The sequence below is a fragment of the Contarinia nasturtii genome, unplaced genomic scaffold (genome assembly GCF_009176525.2).
Source record: "Contarinia nasturtii isolate CC-2019 unplaced genomic scaffold, AAFC_CNas_1.1 Cnas_scaffold_864, whole genome shotgun sequence".
NCBI classification, from domain to species: domain Eukaryota; kingdom Metazoa; phylum Arthropoda; class Insecta; order Diptera; family Cecidomyiidae; genus Contarinia; species Contarinia nasturtii.
The window spans coordinates 2076436-2098522 of NW_022198211.1; the positions used below are offsets into that span (position 1 = coordinate 2076436).

At 33.9% G+C, this 22087-nt stretch overlaps 1 protein-coding gene across 1 annotated transcript in view; it reads left to right on the forward strand.

Moving 5' to 3' along the window:
- The window catches only part of LOC116342639, a 42656-nt gene extending 21653 nt beyond the window's left edge, over positions 1 to 21003 (forward strand). The window contains exons 5-12 of the mRNA XM_031770326.1: positions 572 to 653; positions 719 to 786; positions 9013 to 9156; positions 9340 to 9591; positions 13843 to 14211; positions 14689 to 14957; positions 16785 to 16971; positions 17508 to 21003. Coding sequence (XP_031626186.1) covers positions 572 to 653; positions 719 to 786; positions 9013 to 9156; positions 9340 to 9591; positions 13843 to 14211; positions 14689 to 14957; positions 16785 to 16971; positions 17508 to 17668 — 1532 coding nt within the window. The 3' untranslated portion in view covers positions 17669 to 21003. The remainder of the gene's footprint in view (positions 1 to 571; positions 654 to 718; positions 787 to 9012; positions 9157 to 9339; positions 9592 to 13842; positions 14212 to 14688; positions 14958 to 16784; positions 16972 to 17507) is intronic.
- The last annotated feature ends 1084 nt before the right edge of the window (positions 21004 to 22087 follow it).

Consider the following 22087-nt stretch of genomic DNA (forward strand, 5'->3'; position numbering starts at 1 on the left):
TATATATTGTACATTTTCGACTGTAGCCAAAGTATTTCATTTGGACAAAGAATCCTCGTTCGTTCGACCAATGAAAATTACTTTCGATAACTCCATAAATGTAGTTTTTTGCCATTCATTTCAATGTTCACTGCTGATGATGCTATGGTTGCAGCTGTGCCATACCATGTTATCTTGTATTTTTCATTTCGTACAAGTGAAAATATTCAAAAAAATTTCCGAACCATCATCATTACACCGACGAACCTGGAGAACTTTATTAAAAGTAAACAATTTAATGTTTATGGCATTTTCATTACAATATTTTCATTTGCAGACTTTTCAGAAAGAATTTAATTGAAATTGTTGTTGTGTTTAGTGCAAGCCGTACACGAATACTGTGAATGCACACAACCAACATGGATAATGCTTTCATCTGCAGAAAAACACTTTTAAACATTTCGAAACCATATACATTCAAGCGGTTTCTCTCTCTTTTTAAAAATTTAGTTGTAATTTTCATTCTTACCGCTACCATATTGCCAAATAATCTGATTTTATGGAATTTATATTTTTGTCATTATATTTTCAGATGAATTCCGCAGCAAGGTGGCTTGTGAAAATGATACTATTCAATTAGTATGCAATCCGTACTCAAGAATTGCTGTCTATAGGTAATTTAAATATGCTATTCATATAGTTACACATTGACTGTATCATGTTTTTCTCATATTTACAGCGCCAGCTTTGGCCGGACATCATACGAGAGCATTCAATGTTCTCAACCGCAAGGCGTTATGGAGGAATGTAAGTGTTATTATTTGTTTTTTGTTTTGTATAAAGTTTTAGTTCAATGACTTTCTCCGTGGTGTATGGCGGCATCGTCGAGTCGGGTTTTTGTCTTATTTCTCTGAATTTCCAGCGGGGCGCCAAAACATTAACTAAGTGAAATATGTTCGCCATCGAGGTTAATTGAAATTTTACGAACGCAAAACGTGTGAAAAGTGGAAATATTGAATTTTATAATGTTCGTAATAATTTTGAGCATTTGACGGTCATTACATCGTTTTTGCTATCATTCGAATGCTCTTCTATATCGAAAATTGCTTACAATAAACTACAGCACCAAAATGGTTTGGCCAAACGCATGGATGCTGCTGATTTTGTATTCAAACAATGTTCGTGGCAAAGAAATTCAATTAATTTGTCTTTTATTAGATGTTGCAATTCAAACGAAAGCATGGTGTACATCGCTGGAAATGTGTGTTTCGATTTTCTTTTATGTTTATCATATCAACTTTGAAAATTTTAATTAATCATCGTCATCATCATCATTCCGAAAACTTTATAATTAGTTGAAGAGTGTAGATTTGTTCGATGCTGACTTGCTGTATACAGCCTTTCCGGGAATTTTGTCGAATAACATCTAGTTTGTTGTGCATCCAAATTGGTTGATTAGAATCAATTCAATTTTATTAACCGCAAAACCAAATGGTTAAATAAAGCACAGACGTCTTCAATGAAGAAGCTAACAACACCACCACCGCCACCAATGGCACCGTAATCAATGGCAACCACAGCGGCGGCAATGGTAACAGTGTGCAACGTATGGTCGAAACATTTGAAATGCGAAAGTGCAAATAACGAAAATATCATTGCGGTCAATTCATTCGCCATTCGCCCCATTTTACTCTGCAATATTGTATGCAAGAAGTGATTTCTATGTTAAACAATTTCTTGATTTTACGTGCAGTGAAAATCAAAATCGAATGGAGTTTTGGATGTATATGAAAAAAAGAAATAGCACTTACGATGGAAAAGCTAGTGGAGAACAAAATCACTGGCAAATTCAACTAAATGAAAAACATTAAGAGAAAAATCGTTAACTTTGCATTTTGTTCGGTTATTCTCATCCTCATTCGCTCGCACTCTTTTTCACTTGTTCATATGAAAAACCAATGTCATGCGAACATTTTCAATGCTCGTCGGTTTTTTTTGCCCGCCGCACACACACAAATATACTCCATTTTCTCGTATTTTCATTCCATTTAAAAAAATTTGCTCGAAATGGTTGAATAGAGTTGCAAATGCAAGAATGCTGGTGGCTGGGTGCATGAGGCGTTGTGTATTCTATGCTTGATCGCTTTTTCGTATGAGTTTATTATTCAAAGAAAGATAGAGACAGAAAGAACAGGAGAGAGCAAGATAGAGAGGGAGCAAATGTACATGCATGAAAGAATCCAGTACATACACATTGCGCGTCACTTACAAAGTGTTTTTTTTTTCTTCACATTTTCAAGCTAAAATCACTATTTCGTTCCCGCGCTGTTCCTTTCATCATTGAATCGCCGCTTTTGTTGTCTCGAAGCTCTTAACACCAGCCGACAGACGTCTGAAAGTAATGCGCCACAATTTTAAATGAAAAATACTTAAAACGAACAAATTGTTAAAACATGGTTTTGTATTTCATTTCATTTCAATCTCGCTGACGATTTTACATTCTTTTTCTTTTCTCTCTTGCGCTTTTCAAAAACCAAAACGCTGCCATTCCACAGTTTGTATGTGTATGCTTTTTTTCGCTCTCGAATCGTACGGGTTTTTCGTTATCGTTTTCAACGGAGCCGGTGGTTTTAACTTGTGAGTGTGCTTCTCGGTGTACTTTGTTGCGTATGTGGTATATGCTTAAACCAAACACAATATTTTGTGTTTGCATGCATGTATGCATATGAAAGTGCTATGTCGAGCATGCATTTTTCTCGTTGGATAAGACTTATGGTCTTCAAGTTGAATGGTTTAAGTGTGCGGTTTTGCTCCAGTAAGCTTTTAATAAGCTGTGAGTCTTCATTATACTCGAAAGCATTTTACATTTAATTTGGATTGGATTAAGGTCTGCCACTAGCTCTCAGTTCATATATTTTTTTTCTTCCTTTGTTTTCTCTTTCACTTTGTCTGACTTTATCTCTTTCTTACGCATCTTATGTACTTTCTCGTCGTTTTCTCATTTGTTTTTGGTGCGCTCGGCAATGCTTCGCTCTACACATGCTGTGCATTCCCAGCCGTATCAGACGAAATGTTCATTTGTCTTGTGGCCATACGATTTCATGGCGGCATCTTCACGAATAAAACTAGAAGAGAAATGATTTTAAACCACCAAAGCAACCAGCAATAAAAATAAATGGATTTTTGATTAGTTTAAAAACGTGTCTACGTTTTATTATCACTTAGATTTGCATCGTAACATTGCATTCAAATTAAGTTAATAGTCCGTATTTTGCTCCAACGGTAAAATTTGCGCAGATAAATTTTACCAATTTTATACACATTTCGATTGCTTTTATTAGACAATTCATTTTATTCGCAGCTTTTGAACTCACTATACAGCCGATCCCAAACCAAATGGAAAATTCTTTGAAGATGTAATTCGTTATGGTCGTCGTTTGAGTTGCAAAACAAAATAATTAACAGAAATGTCTTTGGTGCTACTTCTAAATTTGTTTTCTTTTTGGTGGCACACAAGAAACAAAAACACAAATATTTTCTTTATCCGATACACAATTCATCCCGTAGGCGAGCACAATTCGTATGCGCAAAATAAAGTGACGAAATTTTGGTCGCGAAAGGTACTAATTAATGTACATTAATTACCTGGGCGAAACAGTGCACGAAAATAATAACAAAAAGTTCACACTTTGTTTTGCTAAAGCTCCATTCACTTCGGAAGCATAACAGGCGCTCACAAATTATGATGCGAGTAAAATCAAATATTCATTATATTTTCGCCGTTTCAGCCTGATAGCAGAAGCGCATGAAAATGAAATGTTATGTCGTTATGTTGTGATAAACAAAAAATGAAATTAATGATACTACAACGAACCAAGTAAACAGCCAAAAATTATTCTACGCTAAATTAACATCAAATTGAATTATGTATTTTAAAAAGATTACGAAAAAAAAAATTGACGAAAAGATGCAAAACAGAGAGGAAGAGAGAATCTCACACTACAAATGAATTTTGCAGAGTATGATCGCATAAACAGGAGATGCACGAGACGAACGATAAATATTCATCGAGTTTCCGTTCATTTCACCGTGACTATATTTTATTAATTATATTTACTTTAAAATTCTCATTTTAATTTTTCGATATGGTCCATGCTGCGCGTGTCTCTGGATCTAACTTTCTTGTTCGCTTTCACCACAAATACCGGTGATCATCATTGAAATATTTCTTTTTTTATATCTTTATCCTCGGCCGTTAAAAAGAAAGAGTTTCACGAAGAAAAGACATTGAACACAGCAGAAAATCACATGAAACAACACCAAAGTTTATTTAAAGATGTCATTTGCCGGGGGATATGTGTCATAAACAACCAATGAATGGTAACTTTTCATAAGAAATTACCAAAAATTGGGCACCTTCATCGTTCAAGTCTAAGCTGACATTCAACACAGGTTTCGAAAGAACACTTTATATAGTTCATACACTCCTACGAATCAGTTGTTTGTGTTCAAGCATCTATAAGATAAGATATTATCGATAATATTCATGCCGAATATGCATCTTTATGCTCCGCTTCATTTTTTTTTGTAAAACCTTTAAAATTTTATCTTCACTTAACGTACGAATTTTGCTATTATTTATTTATCAAAATACCGTAACGCAAATACTGATTTTTCCCATCGTTTGCATAAATGCACATAAATTATATATATGGTCGCGGTTTGTTTTAAAAGTTTCTCTTTCTTCTGCCGACGAAGTTTCTGTATGTTTTACATATTTTTCCAAAGTGTTTTTTTGTGTTTGGCTCACATGTGTGCATAATACAAGTATAATAAAAAATATAAATAACTCATCTATCTAATTGTATATTCTATTTCACGTGCATCTTGAAATTCTTCCAAATTCCGGGAAACGCCAATTTGTAGTGAGATTGTTGAGCCGAGATTGCAAGAGTTGTATTTTGTTTATGTGTCAAATATTTCGAATAAGTTTTGTTTGTATTTATCGTCGTCTACATTTTATTTGCCTATGCGTACATTGAACATAATTTGTTTCGATAAAAAAAAATGTTCGGCAAGAGTAATTTCATTACCAAAGTGCACCCATTTCATCTGCAATCAAAATATAACGGAACGAGGTTAACAACGCTTGTAAACTCAAAGAGAACCGTAACTTTTAAACTTTTATCGCCAACAAATGTCGCCTATGTTTTGATGCATTTCAGTCTCGGGGCGAAAATGTTGCACCATGAGCAATTCGCTCTGAGACAGTTGAATTTCAACATAAAAGAATCCATTCATACGTATATGTAGATGAAAACGTTTAAAAAAACGAGCGATGTAAAAAAAAAACATAGAGGGAGAGAGAGCATGCACATCAAATTGCCGAAAAAAGCTAAAACAGCAACAAATAAACGGAGGACACAATGTTGCCATCTTTTTACATGCAAGCAAAACAGAAACGATTTTATGCTTAAAAGTACGGAAATTGTTTGCTCTTTTACAACATTTCTCATGAAAACATCCATAGATTGAACAAAGTTTTCGGCTGAAGCGAAATATTTGACGTCGCAAATAATTCGCATTCCAATAATCAGAGCATTAAAATATATAATTTGAAAGTTGATGATCATTTCAATCAAACTCATCATTTCGTGTCGTGAAAAGTTTTCGTTTCGCAAAGTTTTGTGTTCACTTAAAACTTGTACATTAGAAACATCTTAATTAACGTCATATGTTTAAATGGAAATGCATTTTTGATTTAAATGAAATAGCAAAGGGCGAACGCAAGCGGGTGAACGAATGAAGGACATTTTCTATTTTAAAAATGTAAGTTACATCGCCATCGGTCACACCATTGAAAAAGTGAAGCGTTCATACTTTGTTCTGTGTACTTTTTTTCTTCGAATGTGTTCAATTCACATTTGTTTAAAATCAACTCATCTCTAATTTGACGCGAACGAATGGTCAGCCATCTGCTTGCGTCTTTATTTAACATTTATGGCCACATTCGTTACGGTTCCCTCCGGTTGATTTTATGCTTTTGCATTGAAGCGTGTCTCTTACTTTCTATGTATTTTTCATTTCAAACACACCACGCGCGCGTCAGCTCGCGCACATGCCATCAACGGAGTATAAATGAGAAGAGAGAGAAAGAGAAAAAAAGTGCACTCCAAATCGAAACAAAAAAAAAGTACCCGATAAGAATTTAATGATAATGAAAACAGAGCAAAAGAATAAATAGTTTTAAAGAAAAAAAAACGAGTGGAAAACATTAAAAGAACAAGCGTTGCAAGCAATGGAACAATAGCAACGCACAACTTCATTAGGATATTTCAAAGAACAGCGCAAAGTTAATCTTTATTCCCTGAATGTAAAGCAATGAAATGAAATAACGCACGAGCGCGGTGTGGGCGAAGCGAAAAAAAAGTACGACGAACAAGTTGAGAAGAAAAGTTTGCACTTTGTTTAGTGCTCGTAGTGTAGCAAATGAGAGAAAGACAGAGAGCGACCGAGTGAGCGGATGAGAAAAACGGACAAAATGGCATCAACTGGCACACAGGCAAAATATTATGCGAAACAAGCGCAAAGCGAAACAATGCAACGACGACGAAAAGAAATGAACGAAAAAGAAAGAAAAGAATGTGTGCAATGGACGAAACAAAAAACCCCAACGGCTGAAAATTGTATCACAAGAAACGAATAAATACAAGTGAAATAGACAAACGGGAGCAAAGTTGCTGGGAACAAAAAATAAACAATATAATACAGCTTCTGTTAAAACGAGAGGAAAAAAACTACAGAACATGAACAAACCAGTTCAAAGTAGAAAGAGAAGCAAAAAATACTCTTGAACGTATATCTAAATAAAATCATCATCGCTGAGATGTGCCATCGAAGTGGAAGTTTGTTAGAAGCAATGAGAAGAAAAAAAATAACAAGAGGAGAAACGAATCAAACGAAGAATGCCTTTATGCCTGACCATGCGTTTGTTGCACATTGCAAGCAAAACACTTGACGAAGCGCCGCTATAAAACTATAGTTATTCGTTTATTATTTGCTTTTCGAACTGGGTGCAACATGCATCACCGTGGATGTTGCTGTTGGTGTTGTCGCTGCTGTTGTTATTTTGTTCGGAACAAATATAAAGATTTTTAACATTCCAACGAGTGCAATTGCATTGAAAAAAATGACAAAAGAAATGTCATAAATATAAATAAAAAGTATTTGGTCGGTGGTGGTGCTGTCGCTGCCGAGACACCAACATAACTTCTTTGTTGTAAATTTGATGAAGAAGAATGCAGTTCGGTCAACATAGCAACACAATGCAACCAGACAAATGTGACCGAGTCAAAGTGAAACTGTTCAATGATTTGGTGCATTTCATAAGGATTTCGTTGTCATTTGGTCAATGAAGTCTTTTTTTTGCTCATTTTCCGGTCTTTGATATTTGTTATCATCATCATTTCTTGTTATTCAGTTTTTCTTTCAAAAACTCTTTTAGTAAATTTGCACTGGGCCACATTACATGCGACCCGAGCAATCCCACACACAATCCAAAATTTTACATGCTTTTCTTTTTGTTTGGTTTTGTTTATGGTTGAGCAAGTCCTTTTTCGTCTTAAGTGATGAATGAGTGAAGTGAAATTGTACAGTGTTTTAACTCTTTTGCCATTGTTCTATATCACTATTTGTTATCATTTTCCATTTTATTTATTTAACGCATTTATTTCGATACTTGTTCTCGTTTTGATTTCTTTTCTTGCATTCTTTTTCGTTTATTCTTTCACATTTCTCTATCACACAAAAACAAACATTGAGATCTTTATTGGTTTACATCCGAATGAAGATGTTGTGCACACAAAACAAGAGATACGATACTTATGTCAAACCCAAAGATAAATAAAAAAAGCAGTAGCAGCAACAATGACAAGAGGTTCTAAAGAACAATTCAAGTGGTGAAAAAAGTGAACGCAGAACGAAGTGAAAAAAGGAAACAACGAAATTTCATTCGACGAAGAAAAATAAATTCATCTTTGTGTGTGTGTGCCTCGGTATTTGAGCTTCCGCCGTTTACTTTTTCCATTATCGTACGTTCAACGCTCGTTTTGCCTGTTTGTTTTGGGTATTTTTGCTCGCTATTTTCACTCTCTCGCTCACACACACACACTCAAGTCAAGAAACGAAAAGAAAAGTAATACAAATACACTGCACATTCGCCAGAAATTGGTAGATTTGTGGAACAGTTGCAATGGAAATTGAAAGATTTTCGCTTCTACTGTGTTTTTTTTTTTATTTCACTCGTTGATTGTTTTGCTGATCATTGAATTCACAACTGGGATTTTCATCGAAATGTTCAAGCGGGGAGAGAAAAACAACGAAAACAAAAAACAAATTGCAAAAATGCGCTCATACACGAGCACATACAAATTCACCTCGAAAAACAGTACATGGACTGGGTGCAAACATTGGGAAAAAAAGAGAGCGAGAAATCGACACACAGAGAGAGATAGAGAGAAAAATTAAACAATTGAAGCCAATTGAATTCTACTTGATGTGATTGTGCTTTGTGCATGTTTCACGTGTGTGCAACCGAACAAAATTGCTTTTTCATATAAGTTCAATCGTTTTCTGTGCACACTTTTTTTTATTTCGTTGTCGGCTCGAACAGCATTTAGGTATTCGTAACAAAAGGAAATATAACACTTATTCCTTTTTCATGTTTTCGTCCGTCGTTTCATTCAATAAATTTCCCGTTGAAATCGATGTTTTTTTTGTGTTTGTGTATGTGTTAGTCTATTTTTTGTCGCTTTGCCACCAACATATAAAGGAGATTTTTGAATTGAGTTTTTTCCTTCAATCGTTTTGAGCCATTCTCATGAATCAATTGATTGGCTTGTTATATTTCCTGGTTCTTTTGTGAAATAAATTTTCTTTTGATTAAAGCGATTAGTTTGCGATTGTTCAAGCCAAGAAAACTCATTGATGCTTTAATTCAAACTCATGTTCGATTCTTTTGAAAATTAATTACAGCTTGTTTGGCTTCATATGGAACCGAGACTGTTATGCAATTGTGCCACGGAAGGAGAAGGTGTACCATATCGGCCGATCGTGCAAATTTTGGCAATCCATGCCGACCCGAATCTAGAGTCTATCTCAAAGTCGTTTACACCTGCAGTAAGTATTGCGAAACGAATATTCAATATGTAATTTTAAAAAAAAAATATGAACGTAATCATTGCTTTTATGAAAGCATAAAAAAATTAATTCAATTACTTGATTGAATAATAATCGTTAAATAAATTTCATTGAAATCTCATCAAAAATGAATGTAATTAATATAAATTGTGTTTTTTTCAGTACCGCGAAAAGTATTAAAGGATCAATTTGATGCATCGGTTGAGCCAGATGAACCGCAACAAATTGATATGGATCAAAATCAAGATGATTTATATGATGAAGATCAATTTTATCGTGAATCAGAGGCAATACCGCCGGCACCGAAGCTACATCGTGAATTGGCCACATCATCGGATATGCCAACCTCATTAAGTGAACCGTCGTCCAGTGTAAATCCACCATTGCGGTCGAGAGACAGCAATCAACTTGAAGGTATGATATTTGCACCCATTTTTCGCAATTTTTTTTTAGTCTCACAAAGTCGATGTTGTATAGCAAGCTTTTTGATAGAGGCCTAACGATAGGTGTTGCAAATGTACTATATATTGTAAATAATCTCGGTCATGGCCTCCTACTTTAACTCTAACCTATTTTCATATTCAGGAGCTTTCAATTGAAACAATTGAACAAGTTTATTGTACAAGTTTTTAAAATTGAAATTAACAACAGTTGTTCGATAGAAATCCCGGGATATTTGTATAATAAAAAAAACTAGGCCACGAATCTGATTAATTTAATCGATGTACGCGAACCTATCAATTGATTACATTTTTTACTCCCACTTCCACGATCCGAGAAATTACCAATATGTGTTTCAACAACAACAAAAAATTGACCTGTTTCGTTGACAAATAAAAATGTTTGGTTAGGTAATTTGTAATATTTAAAATATAAAAAAAAATTAATATGAATGACTCGAAGTGCAGTTATTGGAAATACCAAAAAGAAAAAAGCGAACATATGTAAATAGTTAAAATTTTTGTTAGTTGAACTTCACTTAAAAAGTGATTTTAATACCGATTTTTCCCGGTATCGACTGGGATGTGAAGCATTGTGTATTTTTTAATGAAAAATAAAACAGAAGACAGGGAAAAAACCACCGGCATGTGTACTCACACTCACACCACATATGCGAAATGGGTGTAATTTAACAGCACGATACGCTTACAATGGGACATTATCGACCGAATGTACACATTGCTCTGGGCAAATGTTGAAAGACAAAAAAAAATGATTATCATAAATTAAACAAGTAGCAGTACTTCATTACAAATTAAAAATTGCAACCAGATCCATGTTTTAAATACATATTCGATTTTTTTAAATTTCCTCAAGAGAAACGGATCCACATTTTACAATCGTAATAAAACACAATAATACTCTAATTAGCACTCAATATATTTCTCGCTCACATTCTGTTTATAATTATCACAAGCGCTCTTTTTTTTTGTTCATCCAAATCCGTTTCACACAGAACATACATTTTATGGATAATTAAATTTTGTGTTTACATTCATTCATATGAAATGATGAAAAACTATCACCACGGATTTTTCATTTTATTTTATTTTTTGTTCGTCTATTTGAATGGAACTGGAGAAAATCAGTTATTGAATAAAAATGTTAAATACATTTATTTTCAGCGCAACAGAACATTTGTAATCAAATAGGAAAAGTGAATGCACGCGGGCGTGTTTTCAGTCGATACAATTATCTGTGTAAAATTGCTCATAGACTTAGTAAAAATTGAAGAAGTATTTCTTGGAGAGTGAGAATCAATTTCAGATATTCATCTCATTCAGAGATGCGTAATGTATATAAACAACCGCTAATGCATCACAAAGTTTTAATTACTATTAGATACTAAGTAGCTAGCTAAATAGGATATGAAAGGCCCGTTATAATAGATACAGCTAACCACATAGTTCCTGAATCAATTTCACATGAGAAAATCGCATGAACTCAAATGCAAAAATTTACCGTACTCAAATAATAATAATAATAACTGCAACAACAAGCATGCATTAAGCGTATGATATTTAGTTCGCTAAATCGGTCTAATATTAGCTAGAGCTAAATTATATTATGTTACAATGTTTTATCAAAATCGGTGAAGTGAATCGATACGTGCGAAGCGATATCAAATGACAGTGAAATTTGAATGCATCTTGCTGAGCAGATTGGTTAATAATAAACATATTCGATGTTTGTGTGTGCGTATGCGAGCATGGCAATAAACTACGTGGCAATGACTACGAAAATTAGATGCGGATCCATTTTCCAAACTATGCATAAATACATTGGCTGTCACAATTTTAGCGTGTATGCGTGTGAGTGGGTGCTCGAGAAGATTATGAGGCAACCAGGTATATGTGCCTATGACTTTGCACAATTTAAATATGTATATTCGCCTATTTTCGCATGGATTGCTATGGCTGTTGTAACGATGAAATAGTGCACGAGATATTGTAGAATGGTTCAAAAATGGAACTATAAATACTTGATTCAAAATCACATTCCAAGTTCTTTGGCGCTTTGTAAGGCAATGCATGCGTCTACTGTGCACGGCATAACAAATGGATTTTTATTTCTTTTTGCATTGTCAAAGCCAAAGAATTTACATTTTCTCTGATTTTTGGGGCGAATGAGTGTGTGTGTTTGTGTGTATGGGTTAGTGAAAACGGTGAGTGTGTATGCGATAAATGTTTGGAGTGATATTTCATGATTGTATATTAGACGACATTATTGTAATCCTGGAATAACTTACCGTATAATGGCATGAAATAAGTTTATTCAGTTGAGAGAGAAAACGAGCGAAAGTGAGTGAGTGAGGGAGAGCGAACATGAGAGAAAATTCATAAGCGGTCATGTGTCCAAATTGGTACCGACCATACATTTCTGACATAGAATAATATCAACCGAAAACCATGACCGTGCTTTCTCACTGTGTTAAACGACTGCACATTCAATGTTAGTACTACTTGTATACACCAAACGAGCACACAGTTGGTTGAAACGATATCTCTTTCACTCATACAGTAATTTAAAACCCCTAATGGAGTGTTGCACTAAACCTTAAAATGCAATTGCACGCAACGAATAACCGAGTTATAGAGAAAATTCGTGACCACTTTCAAAACACACGATGATTCTCACTTTAGGAAGTAATATTTGTGTGTTTGTATGCCAAAATGCGACTAATGAAAATCATCATCGCATAAATATTTTCATACATTGAGATGTGTGTATAGATTGACACACATTCTAATGATGTTTCTTATTCCATGTGCACCATTCGCACTTCCTCACACGCACACACGCACACATGCAAACATTGAGTAGCTGCAATTGAAATTTTTGAATGGAATGTCGCGCATTGAATCGAAATTCGAATATTTAGCTTTCTCTTTTTCACACGGAAGAGGAAAACGAGAAACAAGTCCGAGAATTATTTGCGGAATTGTGCGGAATTGCAAACATCGTTGACACAATGACATATAATCGCCATGCCAAATCCATTCGCATACATATTCGCTCGTCCAATAATCTTACCATATGGAATAACAACGAAAGCATACAATAGCCTACATTGGTTTCCGGCGCCGTCCATGAGTATGTGTGTGTCTCTATCTGTATTTATATACTATATATGCGAAGTACAACAATCAAAATAAATGCTTGGAATTCTCTCTACAGAAAATTATGACTGCCTTTCAAACGCATATCCACTTGAGCTATGATTGCAATCACCGATGGTCGCATTTTGTATGGATGTTATGTATGCAAGCATTTTAACTACATTTTCCTACCTCAAAGCGAGAACATTATCCATTTCGAGCGACGCAATCCATTTTACAACGTCTCGGTCAATGCATTCGATAACAGAAATCTACTCGAATATTTATTACGTACAATCTACACATGTGACGGATTGACATGGGGGATGGGTAAATGGTACATTTGATACACCAAACACATGCAAATATCATTATCAGTTATTGTTCATCATTTGAACATACTTCAGCCAAGATGTGATATTGATTATTAGTTGAATCGGGTTTTGGAAGATTTTTCGTATCATTAATTCAGACATTTAAACAAATTCACATTCTAAATGAAGAGTGAACCATTAACGGGATGTAAACATGATTTGAATGCATGTTTAATTAATATTAAACATCTGCATATCTATCTCTCGTGCCCTCTCGTTTCGGTCGGAATTTTAAGCACTTTGTTGGCCAAGCGTATCGGAGAACGGTGTGCCAGTGATATGGCTATGTTTTGTTAGATACCAAATCAAATATATCCGCTTTTATTTAGTCGATCACAACCGATACAGCACAAAAAGCAGCACAGCGTAAATCAACTCACAATTTTACACACGCACACAATGCCTTCAGTCAAACAGCACCACAAATCATTGTATTCTATCACACGACCTCTTTTCCTCTCTCTCTCTCTCTCTCTCTCTCTCTCTCTCTCTATCTCTTCATTTTTTTAATTTCATTGTTTTCAACCATTCAAATCTCATTTCAAACCGCTTCTAAATTCGAAACACAAAACGACTTTATAAATGTTTTAAACGCATCGTTTTTTTTTCTTTAATAAACATGTATCCCAAAGAGAATGGAATTTACATTTTTTTGTTTTTAATCCAATATTCCAACATTATTGTTTTCGCAGTGCCCTTTGTTAATCCAAACTCACATTCAAAACACGATCATGATCATACATTAAACCAACCAACAATGCAAAATATGACCTCAACGGATATCGAAGCTATAGGTCGCTCAATCAATCATAACAATGCGTTTCATAATGGTGGTGACGCCAACGCTTCTGCTTTTGATGCTGCTGGTGGTGGTGGTGGTGGTGCCACCGTTGCAACATACATTTCTAGTAATAGTAACATTCAAACGAACACAAACAGCATATTTATGCCGGCTTCTACGTCGAAGTATCCAATCAAACAAAGCACAATTGCCGAGGATTTCCGTGAACGTTTCATAAACATTATAGCCCAATGGATAAGAGCAGTTGTTTACTTAGCACGTAAGTGATTGATATGGTTTCAATGTAAAAGCAAAACATATGAACCGCAACACAGTGTACACAGTAGAAAATTAAATGTAATTACGTGCAAGGAATAGTGCTGATACCGTAAAATCATTATATGTAACCGCAAGGCATATTTTGCTAAATTAACTCAATATAGTTTAGTGAATTCGATAGATTTTCCCAGTCATAAATAGAAATTAGCTCGCTCTGGTCAAAACTATGAAATAATAAACAACTTATGGAAAGATTTAATAAGCAAGTTGTCTGATTTTCCTTGAATTCGTCTAGGGCATACTATATAGAAAATTAATGTTTCGAATAAATTTTAAATATTGCGGATTCATATCACAAAGATGTCATCTTTCGAGAAAAAAAATGACACCCAAGCAAAAAAACGAACAAATTGCAAATTCCACATTCTAATAATCTACATTCACGTTTTTCTTCTTTTTCTCTCTCCTTTTTTTGCAGAAAACCAAGAGAAGTTCTTTTTGTATTTGTTCATATCGGTAACAGTTGGTGTGTTACTGTGTTTAACGCTTGTGATTGGACGATTGGTGTTACAAAAACGGCAAATAAAATCCGATAAAAAATCATCGCCGAAAAATCAATCGCAAAATGGCGGTAACACCAGTGAAACAACCATACCGAATGGATTTTCCGACGATATATCTGAAATTGATGGTGATATCGACATGACAACAACAACACTTCCTGTACCGAGTGTGTCACGCAACGAGGTAAGTTCGACACATATAGTCTCAGGTTTTCTCTATCGAATTTATTTATCGTGTACGGCATGACAGGGAAGACGAACGCCGTAATTAAATGACGAACTTTGTGAAATGCATGTCATAAACATACATCATAAAATATCGTATCAGATGATGTTAATTCACATTTAATCTCATTCAAAAATATTCCAACATATATTTCATTCGGCTTTCTTTTATCGACTTTTCGCATAAAACGTTTATATGTGTTTTTGTGAACTGATACAGTTACTTGTAGCACATTTTTTTCTGAACCTCATCGATTTTATAGTAACAAAACCACACTGATAACATCTGATGATATTTTACGCACGAATTGACACTTTCTGATCTATGCGGGCGCAGAGAAGATGGATTTTAATTTGATTTTACTTCCCGTTCACTTCATTTTCACCGACAAAGCAGATTTTACAATACCGGAAACCCCCTTGATTATCTCCTTTTCTTTAATAAAGTCTACAAACCCGGCACACTGAATTCTCAAGTACATTACTTCATAAAATAGAGATGTTTCGTTGAACATAAAAAATTGGTTTGGCTTTGCGATGAAAAATGTCATAATCGATATTTAAAAAAAAAAAATTTCTTACAAAAGCTTTTATGTGGTAACTGCTCATTTGGTATTTTGTCCAGAATTTGATTATACCGCAAGGGGGCCTATTTTTCCTTTTTTTTTTGCATAAATTCAATACAAATTCCGACGTACCTTGGCCCTATTATTGTTATCTTAAACCAATCTCCATGCATCTCTTTTTTACTCACATTATGTCAACTCGAACCCATTTCAGTGAAATACACAATCACACAAGGCGCGTTTTGTCGACCCGACAAAATAAAAAAAGAAATGAATGTGATGCGAAACAAAGCAAAATAGAGAAAGAAAAAAATATAAGTACCGCATGACATGAATCCAGTATTTGACAATCCAAATTTCTTATCATTTGGTAGGCCACCCTTGAGCGAAATATTTGATGTGCTTTCATTTTTATGCCTTTTCAAATATTTCTTGTCGCGTTTCGATTGTATGGCGCTTTTTTTCTTCGTCATTTTTTCACCTCTTTTCGGTTCATCGAATTTCGTCGAATCCCGTTTTTACCTTCGTGACATACAAAACATCCGCACCCATTATTATGAACATGGTACTCTGTTTTTTCTTCTTTTTTTCGCCAATTGTCCTCATTTCAATACGATACAAATGCACACAATATTGCAAAATAAATGCAGACAAAATGTACAAAACGAAGTAAAAAGAGATATGAAGTAAAATATTGTTATGAAACCCTTGTAAAGCGTTACACGAGCTTTATCAATCAATTCCGATGTCAGAGTTTTCGATTCTTTTGTATGCTCGTTGCCTCTTCATTGATTCCATTCAATGGAATTCCAATTTGTGAGTTTGTATTAAAGTAAGACTCTTTTGGAGGGTATTGTTTACATGGCAATATGGAAAACTATTTCAAAAACATTTCACAAAAGTCAAACTGATATAAAAACTGCTTTAATGCCCATCTTAATGCTATGGGAATTTTTATTTCTTCGGTTGGCTATCTAAAGGGGAATTTTCATCAGGAATTCCGTTCTATAATGTCAATTTAATCAAAAACTATGGAAAATATTCCATCCGATTCGATGTGATGCTGAGTGAAAACATAAATCTTGAATATGACAATTAAATAGGGCTATTTGTATTGCAGCATTACTTTCGATGACATTGATTGGCATTCATTTGATATATGTATATGTTATGGTTAAATATGATACAGTAAATAAATATAAACTTGATTTGTTTTTCAGCCAAACTACGGTTCGTATGCTCCATCACCGAGTCCCTACAGCAATCTCGGTCCGTCAAACATATCACACACGTCAACCACAATGTTAGTGCCAACCAGTTCGATTTTGACCACCGGACATCATGTTCCATCGATAATTGGATCAGCCAATCCTTTGATGTATCCGCCACCATCAGTTGCACATATGGGTAAATATATAAATTTTCCATATTTTTTTCTCTCTCTCGCTCTATGTTTATATTCAAGACACTCAACAGCTAGAATTTATTTTTATGACACCTCTGGCTACGTACTCTACACGCTTATCTTAATATAAGTGAAGATGCGTTAATTAAATTAAACGTTAATCAATTTTGATGACCTATTTTCATAATTTTTCTTGCGTAGAGATTTAATAACTGAGCGCAAGAGAAAATGTGAAAATTATTAGGGTCATACTAATAGATTGTTAACAGGCACATGTAAAAATAAACGCAATATGTTTCAGTCACGAACCGTCGACTACCACATCGAATAAATCTCATTCATGCAAGAAATATATAGCTTATAAAAAAAGAAGAAGATGTGAACACACCCAATCTTGTTCTAAAGATGTATTGCTTTTTTAGATGGATTGTCTTTTGGAAATACACGTGCATTGGTCACCATATGAATAAGATGTATTTTTGTTTTTTCTTATATTGTTTTGTTGACCACCATTTATATTTTGTATACGCACGTCTAGGTCCGAGATTGACAACAAATTATCCACCAACTGTCGGCTTTATGAATCCATCAATATTGACCGCTGGAGGCACACTACGTCGTCCACGCGTCGAATATGATTCGGCTCCACCACGTATCCTCTCGAAAATTGACATTGAACCGCAATTCTATTACGGATGACCTTTATTGAGTAACAAAATGTTATCATCACCGACAACAAGCGATGCCGCCGGACTCGGCACCAACACCACCACATCGTCGCCGAAAACTACTATGAATACAATAGCCATGCAAAATATCGAACGAACCGGCACACCAACATTGTCAATATCAACAACATCACCGACATCGACGTTGACCAAAAAACTGCCACCAAAAAATCCATTGACCGAAGATCAGCGTTCGAATAAAAATACCGTTGTACTTTGTCCACCTAGTCGTACATATTGTTTCTAGAATCAAATCATTTTGCAGAAAAATAATCTGCAATTCGATGACTTAGTGTTTTTGTAAAGATTTTTTCTGCCCCATTATTTCGTTTCTACTCTACTTAAAAAATAAATTCACAAATAAAAAGCACATATATTCATTACAATTGCTTTCTGAGTTGATGATATAACTGAGTTTTCAAGCATTCTACTGACACAATTGACATCATGGCATACCATGCAGTGCAATTTTTCATTTTGAAAATAGAAGCGGACTTCTCTTCAGCAGATTAAAAAAAAATGAGAAAAAAATGAAAGAAAAAAAGCATATTGTCGAATATATTTCTTTAATAATCTTAAGTGATACACCGTGTACATTTTTTTTCGGGATAATTTCGAAAGACTTTTACGTAAATTAGGTTAATTTAAGGAATCAAACTAGAAAACTTCTTGTAAATGAGATATTTATTTAATAAGTTAATGAAAAGCGAGTTAAATAGCTGAAGAAAAAAAGTAAAATAAAGTTATATACAATTTAAGGGTATAAGTAGAGAGAAATTACGTTAAGCTATCAAGAAGAAAAAGAAGAAGGTACCAGATGAGAAATTTTTTATGTGAGAGCATAGACAGACGAAATTCATTTGTTCAGGCAAATGTTGAAGATATATATTGCATTTTGCGACAGCAGCGGCAAAACACAATAAGATACCATAACAATTAAGAAAGCTGTCATTTGATGAAAATTAATATAATGAATATATTTGATTGCACTTAACACATGCACTCCTGATTAATATATACACTCTATAAACTACAATACATAAACTTAATAATTAAACAATAAATGAGAATTTTGAGAGATCGAGCGCTTACGCACTCAGCACATCTGCAGAAAATCGAAAATGTGTATATGTGTTAGGCGTTTTTAATTGTTTAAGCGAACAGGGTAGTGTGTGAGAATAAGAATATATATGAGAATGCGAACATAAATCAAATCTCTAACTTTAAAGAGTGAGCAATCAATCAAGTTGAAAAGTTTCGTTTATATTTTTTGATTTGTGCGCATTTCATTGTGATTTTATAAGCGACGGGGCAGGGGATGGGCGGTGTATGAACTAAAGGCACAGAATGTAAAGGGGAAATGTCGTCAAGTTTTTCCGTTTCTCAAATCTTCATCTATAATAGTTTCTTATCTTCCGGTTGTTACAAATGTTCGGCGACGACGGCGACAGTAATGGCGGCAACTTGAAAACGATTCGCCAAAGATTTATGAAAAGTCACACAAATAAAAATAAAATTTTTGCAAAATGCGCAAAGTTTTCTGAGCGTTCAAAGAAGAGAAAAACGTATACTTTCAAGTTGTGGAAACCACTTCGCTGTCGGAATGAAGAAGATGCAACCAAATGAATGCATAAATTTAAATTTCCACTGGGACGAAGTAAGAAATCAGTTGTCGTCGATGTTCGCTTCGCAGTTGATTTCACGGATGGGAAGAAAATCTTTAAAAATAGATCTAGTTGGAATAAAATAAATCAAGTTTATTACTTTTGATGTGAGTGCGAGAACAAAAAAAAAGGAACAAAAAACGAAGAAACCATTTCATTACAAACAAAAAAAAAGAATTTTTTTAAAAGAAAACACAGGTGCAGATATTCGCTGCATTTTCATTGTACATTCTAACACAATCTATATTGTTCTGTTTTCCTTTTCCACAGCTGTACACTCAAATGATGTCAGCTAAAGAATACATAGAATTTTACCAAAAAATAAATGAATAAAAACAAGTTTTATTGTAGTTAAATAAAGAAGAATAATAATAATAAATAAAATATATATATATATACATGGGATACAGCAAATGAAGAAAATCTATACGTATATTCGAAACTGCATAGTAAATTAAAATACTTTGAATGTGATTGATTGTTGTTGGGGATACAAATTTCAAACTTTGATAAATCGGATTTTTTTAGCAGATGGTCGATGGATTTCGATGTACTCTCTATTCAATCGAAATACGCATAATCGATACGACACCTATTGATTGTCTCTACATCGACCCCATTTCACATACACTAAATCGAATAGCGAAATATATTGAATTCCAATTTATGGCCACAAAATATGGAAATACGGAAAATATGGAATGTTCGTCATCATTCAATGGATCATCTATTATTACCTACCTGTTATATGGAATGCAATAATCACCTGAGGTGTTAAAGTGACCTCAATATTCATAATAATTTGTGAGAGACCATGGAATAAATGGAAGAAAAATTGCATTAATCACACACACACACACACATTTACACTTCACACGTATTCACGGTGAAAATGTCTATTTACGTGAAATATAGTTAAAACAAACGCATTCTAGCTAATAAGGATTTAGAGCAAACTCTTTGAAAGCAGAAATCAAATATTTAAATTAAAAAATAAATAAAACTACTATAATTCACCTTCAATGGTTAATTGATGTAAATTCAAGATGATAACGTTTAACTATGTAATAAAAAAAACTTTATTTTTCATTTTAAGAGAAAAAAAAACTAATATGTTTATGCGTTTAGTTAATTTATATATAAAAAAAAAATTGAATTGATTTGAAAAAAAAATCGATGTTTGAACCAAGAGAGAGAGGGATATTGAAAACTTATGGTAATTTTACTGTTTGTTTGCGTATTTGTATGCAAATGTTTGCGATCTTATCGATTTCGTAATTATAATTAGATTTCAGCATGCTTTGAAAGTCTAGGACTTTCACACCCCAACAATGGGTGGATGGTATACAAAAAATTGTAATCTTTCATTTCAATGAGAAATTATATCGGCCGCACGAACGGAACAATAATGAATTATCAAAACGATTCTGAAATCGAATTATAAACAACAAATGGTTTGTCAAAACTCATTTCGCCAACATTCTTTTTCTATTTTCCAGATTACACATTCGTCGCAAGCATTGACGTACAACTACCACGCCATCCCTCTCTTTTTTCACATTTCTGATTTACTGTTTTTTTTTTAAAACAAATTCATTGATGAAAAAAAGTATATTTACACGTGACATTTAAACAAACAAAAATTCAAATAAAATGGATATTTGAATACCATATAAATTAAAATTTAAATGAAATCACAAAAACAAACACACAGATGATACTATATATATACACACATAAATTACAGTAATATTGTTACATTAAAATCGACGAATAAAATCAAATGTTTTCTATAAAAGTGTAAAATTGAATGTTTGGAATGTTTGTTATTATTTGATTTTTGATTTGAAAATAGCAATGCGAACGGGTCAAAGAGCTATAAAATCGACAATCAACCGAAAGACGCGTGTACAAATGAAATTGTGCTATTTTTATAGCAGTCTCGTACTCATTCGCTGCTTGGCTACGCCTGAGTTAAATGGTAAATGTATGCAAAGAGGATGGATTGAGATCATGTCATGTAAGTATTAAAATTGTAATTCCAAGCATGCCTTAGACAATTGGATTCGAAAAAAACGGAAACGATTGACAGCATTTATGTATGAAATGCGTAATCGAATTGATACTGTCATTGCATTGAAAATAAACGCCTTTGGCTAGACGCTACACACATGCTGGCAATTACAAACGAATCCACATACAAAGCAATTTAGCCTGTTTATGGCATTGCGCCTGTTCTTATACTCTCTCATTTGCAACGTTTAATTTTTTAAATGTCAACCTGCCAACTGTTTGTATTGACACCAGTAATATACAGAAACATAATAAGATTCATTCTTCGATTGTTCATTGAAAATGAACATCAAAAACATAAACAACTTATTCGATTCTTTTATTTATTTTGCTCGATGAATTGCAAATTCATTCATCGTGTGTGTTTGTGTCATTGGGAGAATGATTGGAATACAGATTATTGAACTTGAAAGGCACAATATCAATCACTTAAATATGTTTTCCCATTTGGACATAATTTGTGTTTTTTTTTTCATGGAGAAAATAGTTAGCTTGAGAACGATGGTTCTCAGAACGGAAGAAATGAAAAACAAAATCTCTTCTCGCTGTAGAGATGAGAAAAAACGCGGAGGACGATGACGTAAATAATATTCAAACTCTCATTTCATTTTCAATTAAATTCTATTTTTGACCCAATTTTTTCTCTCAACAAT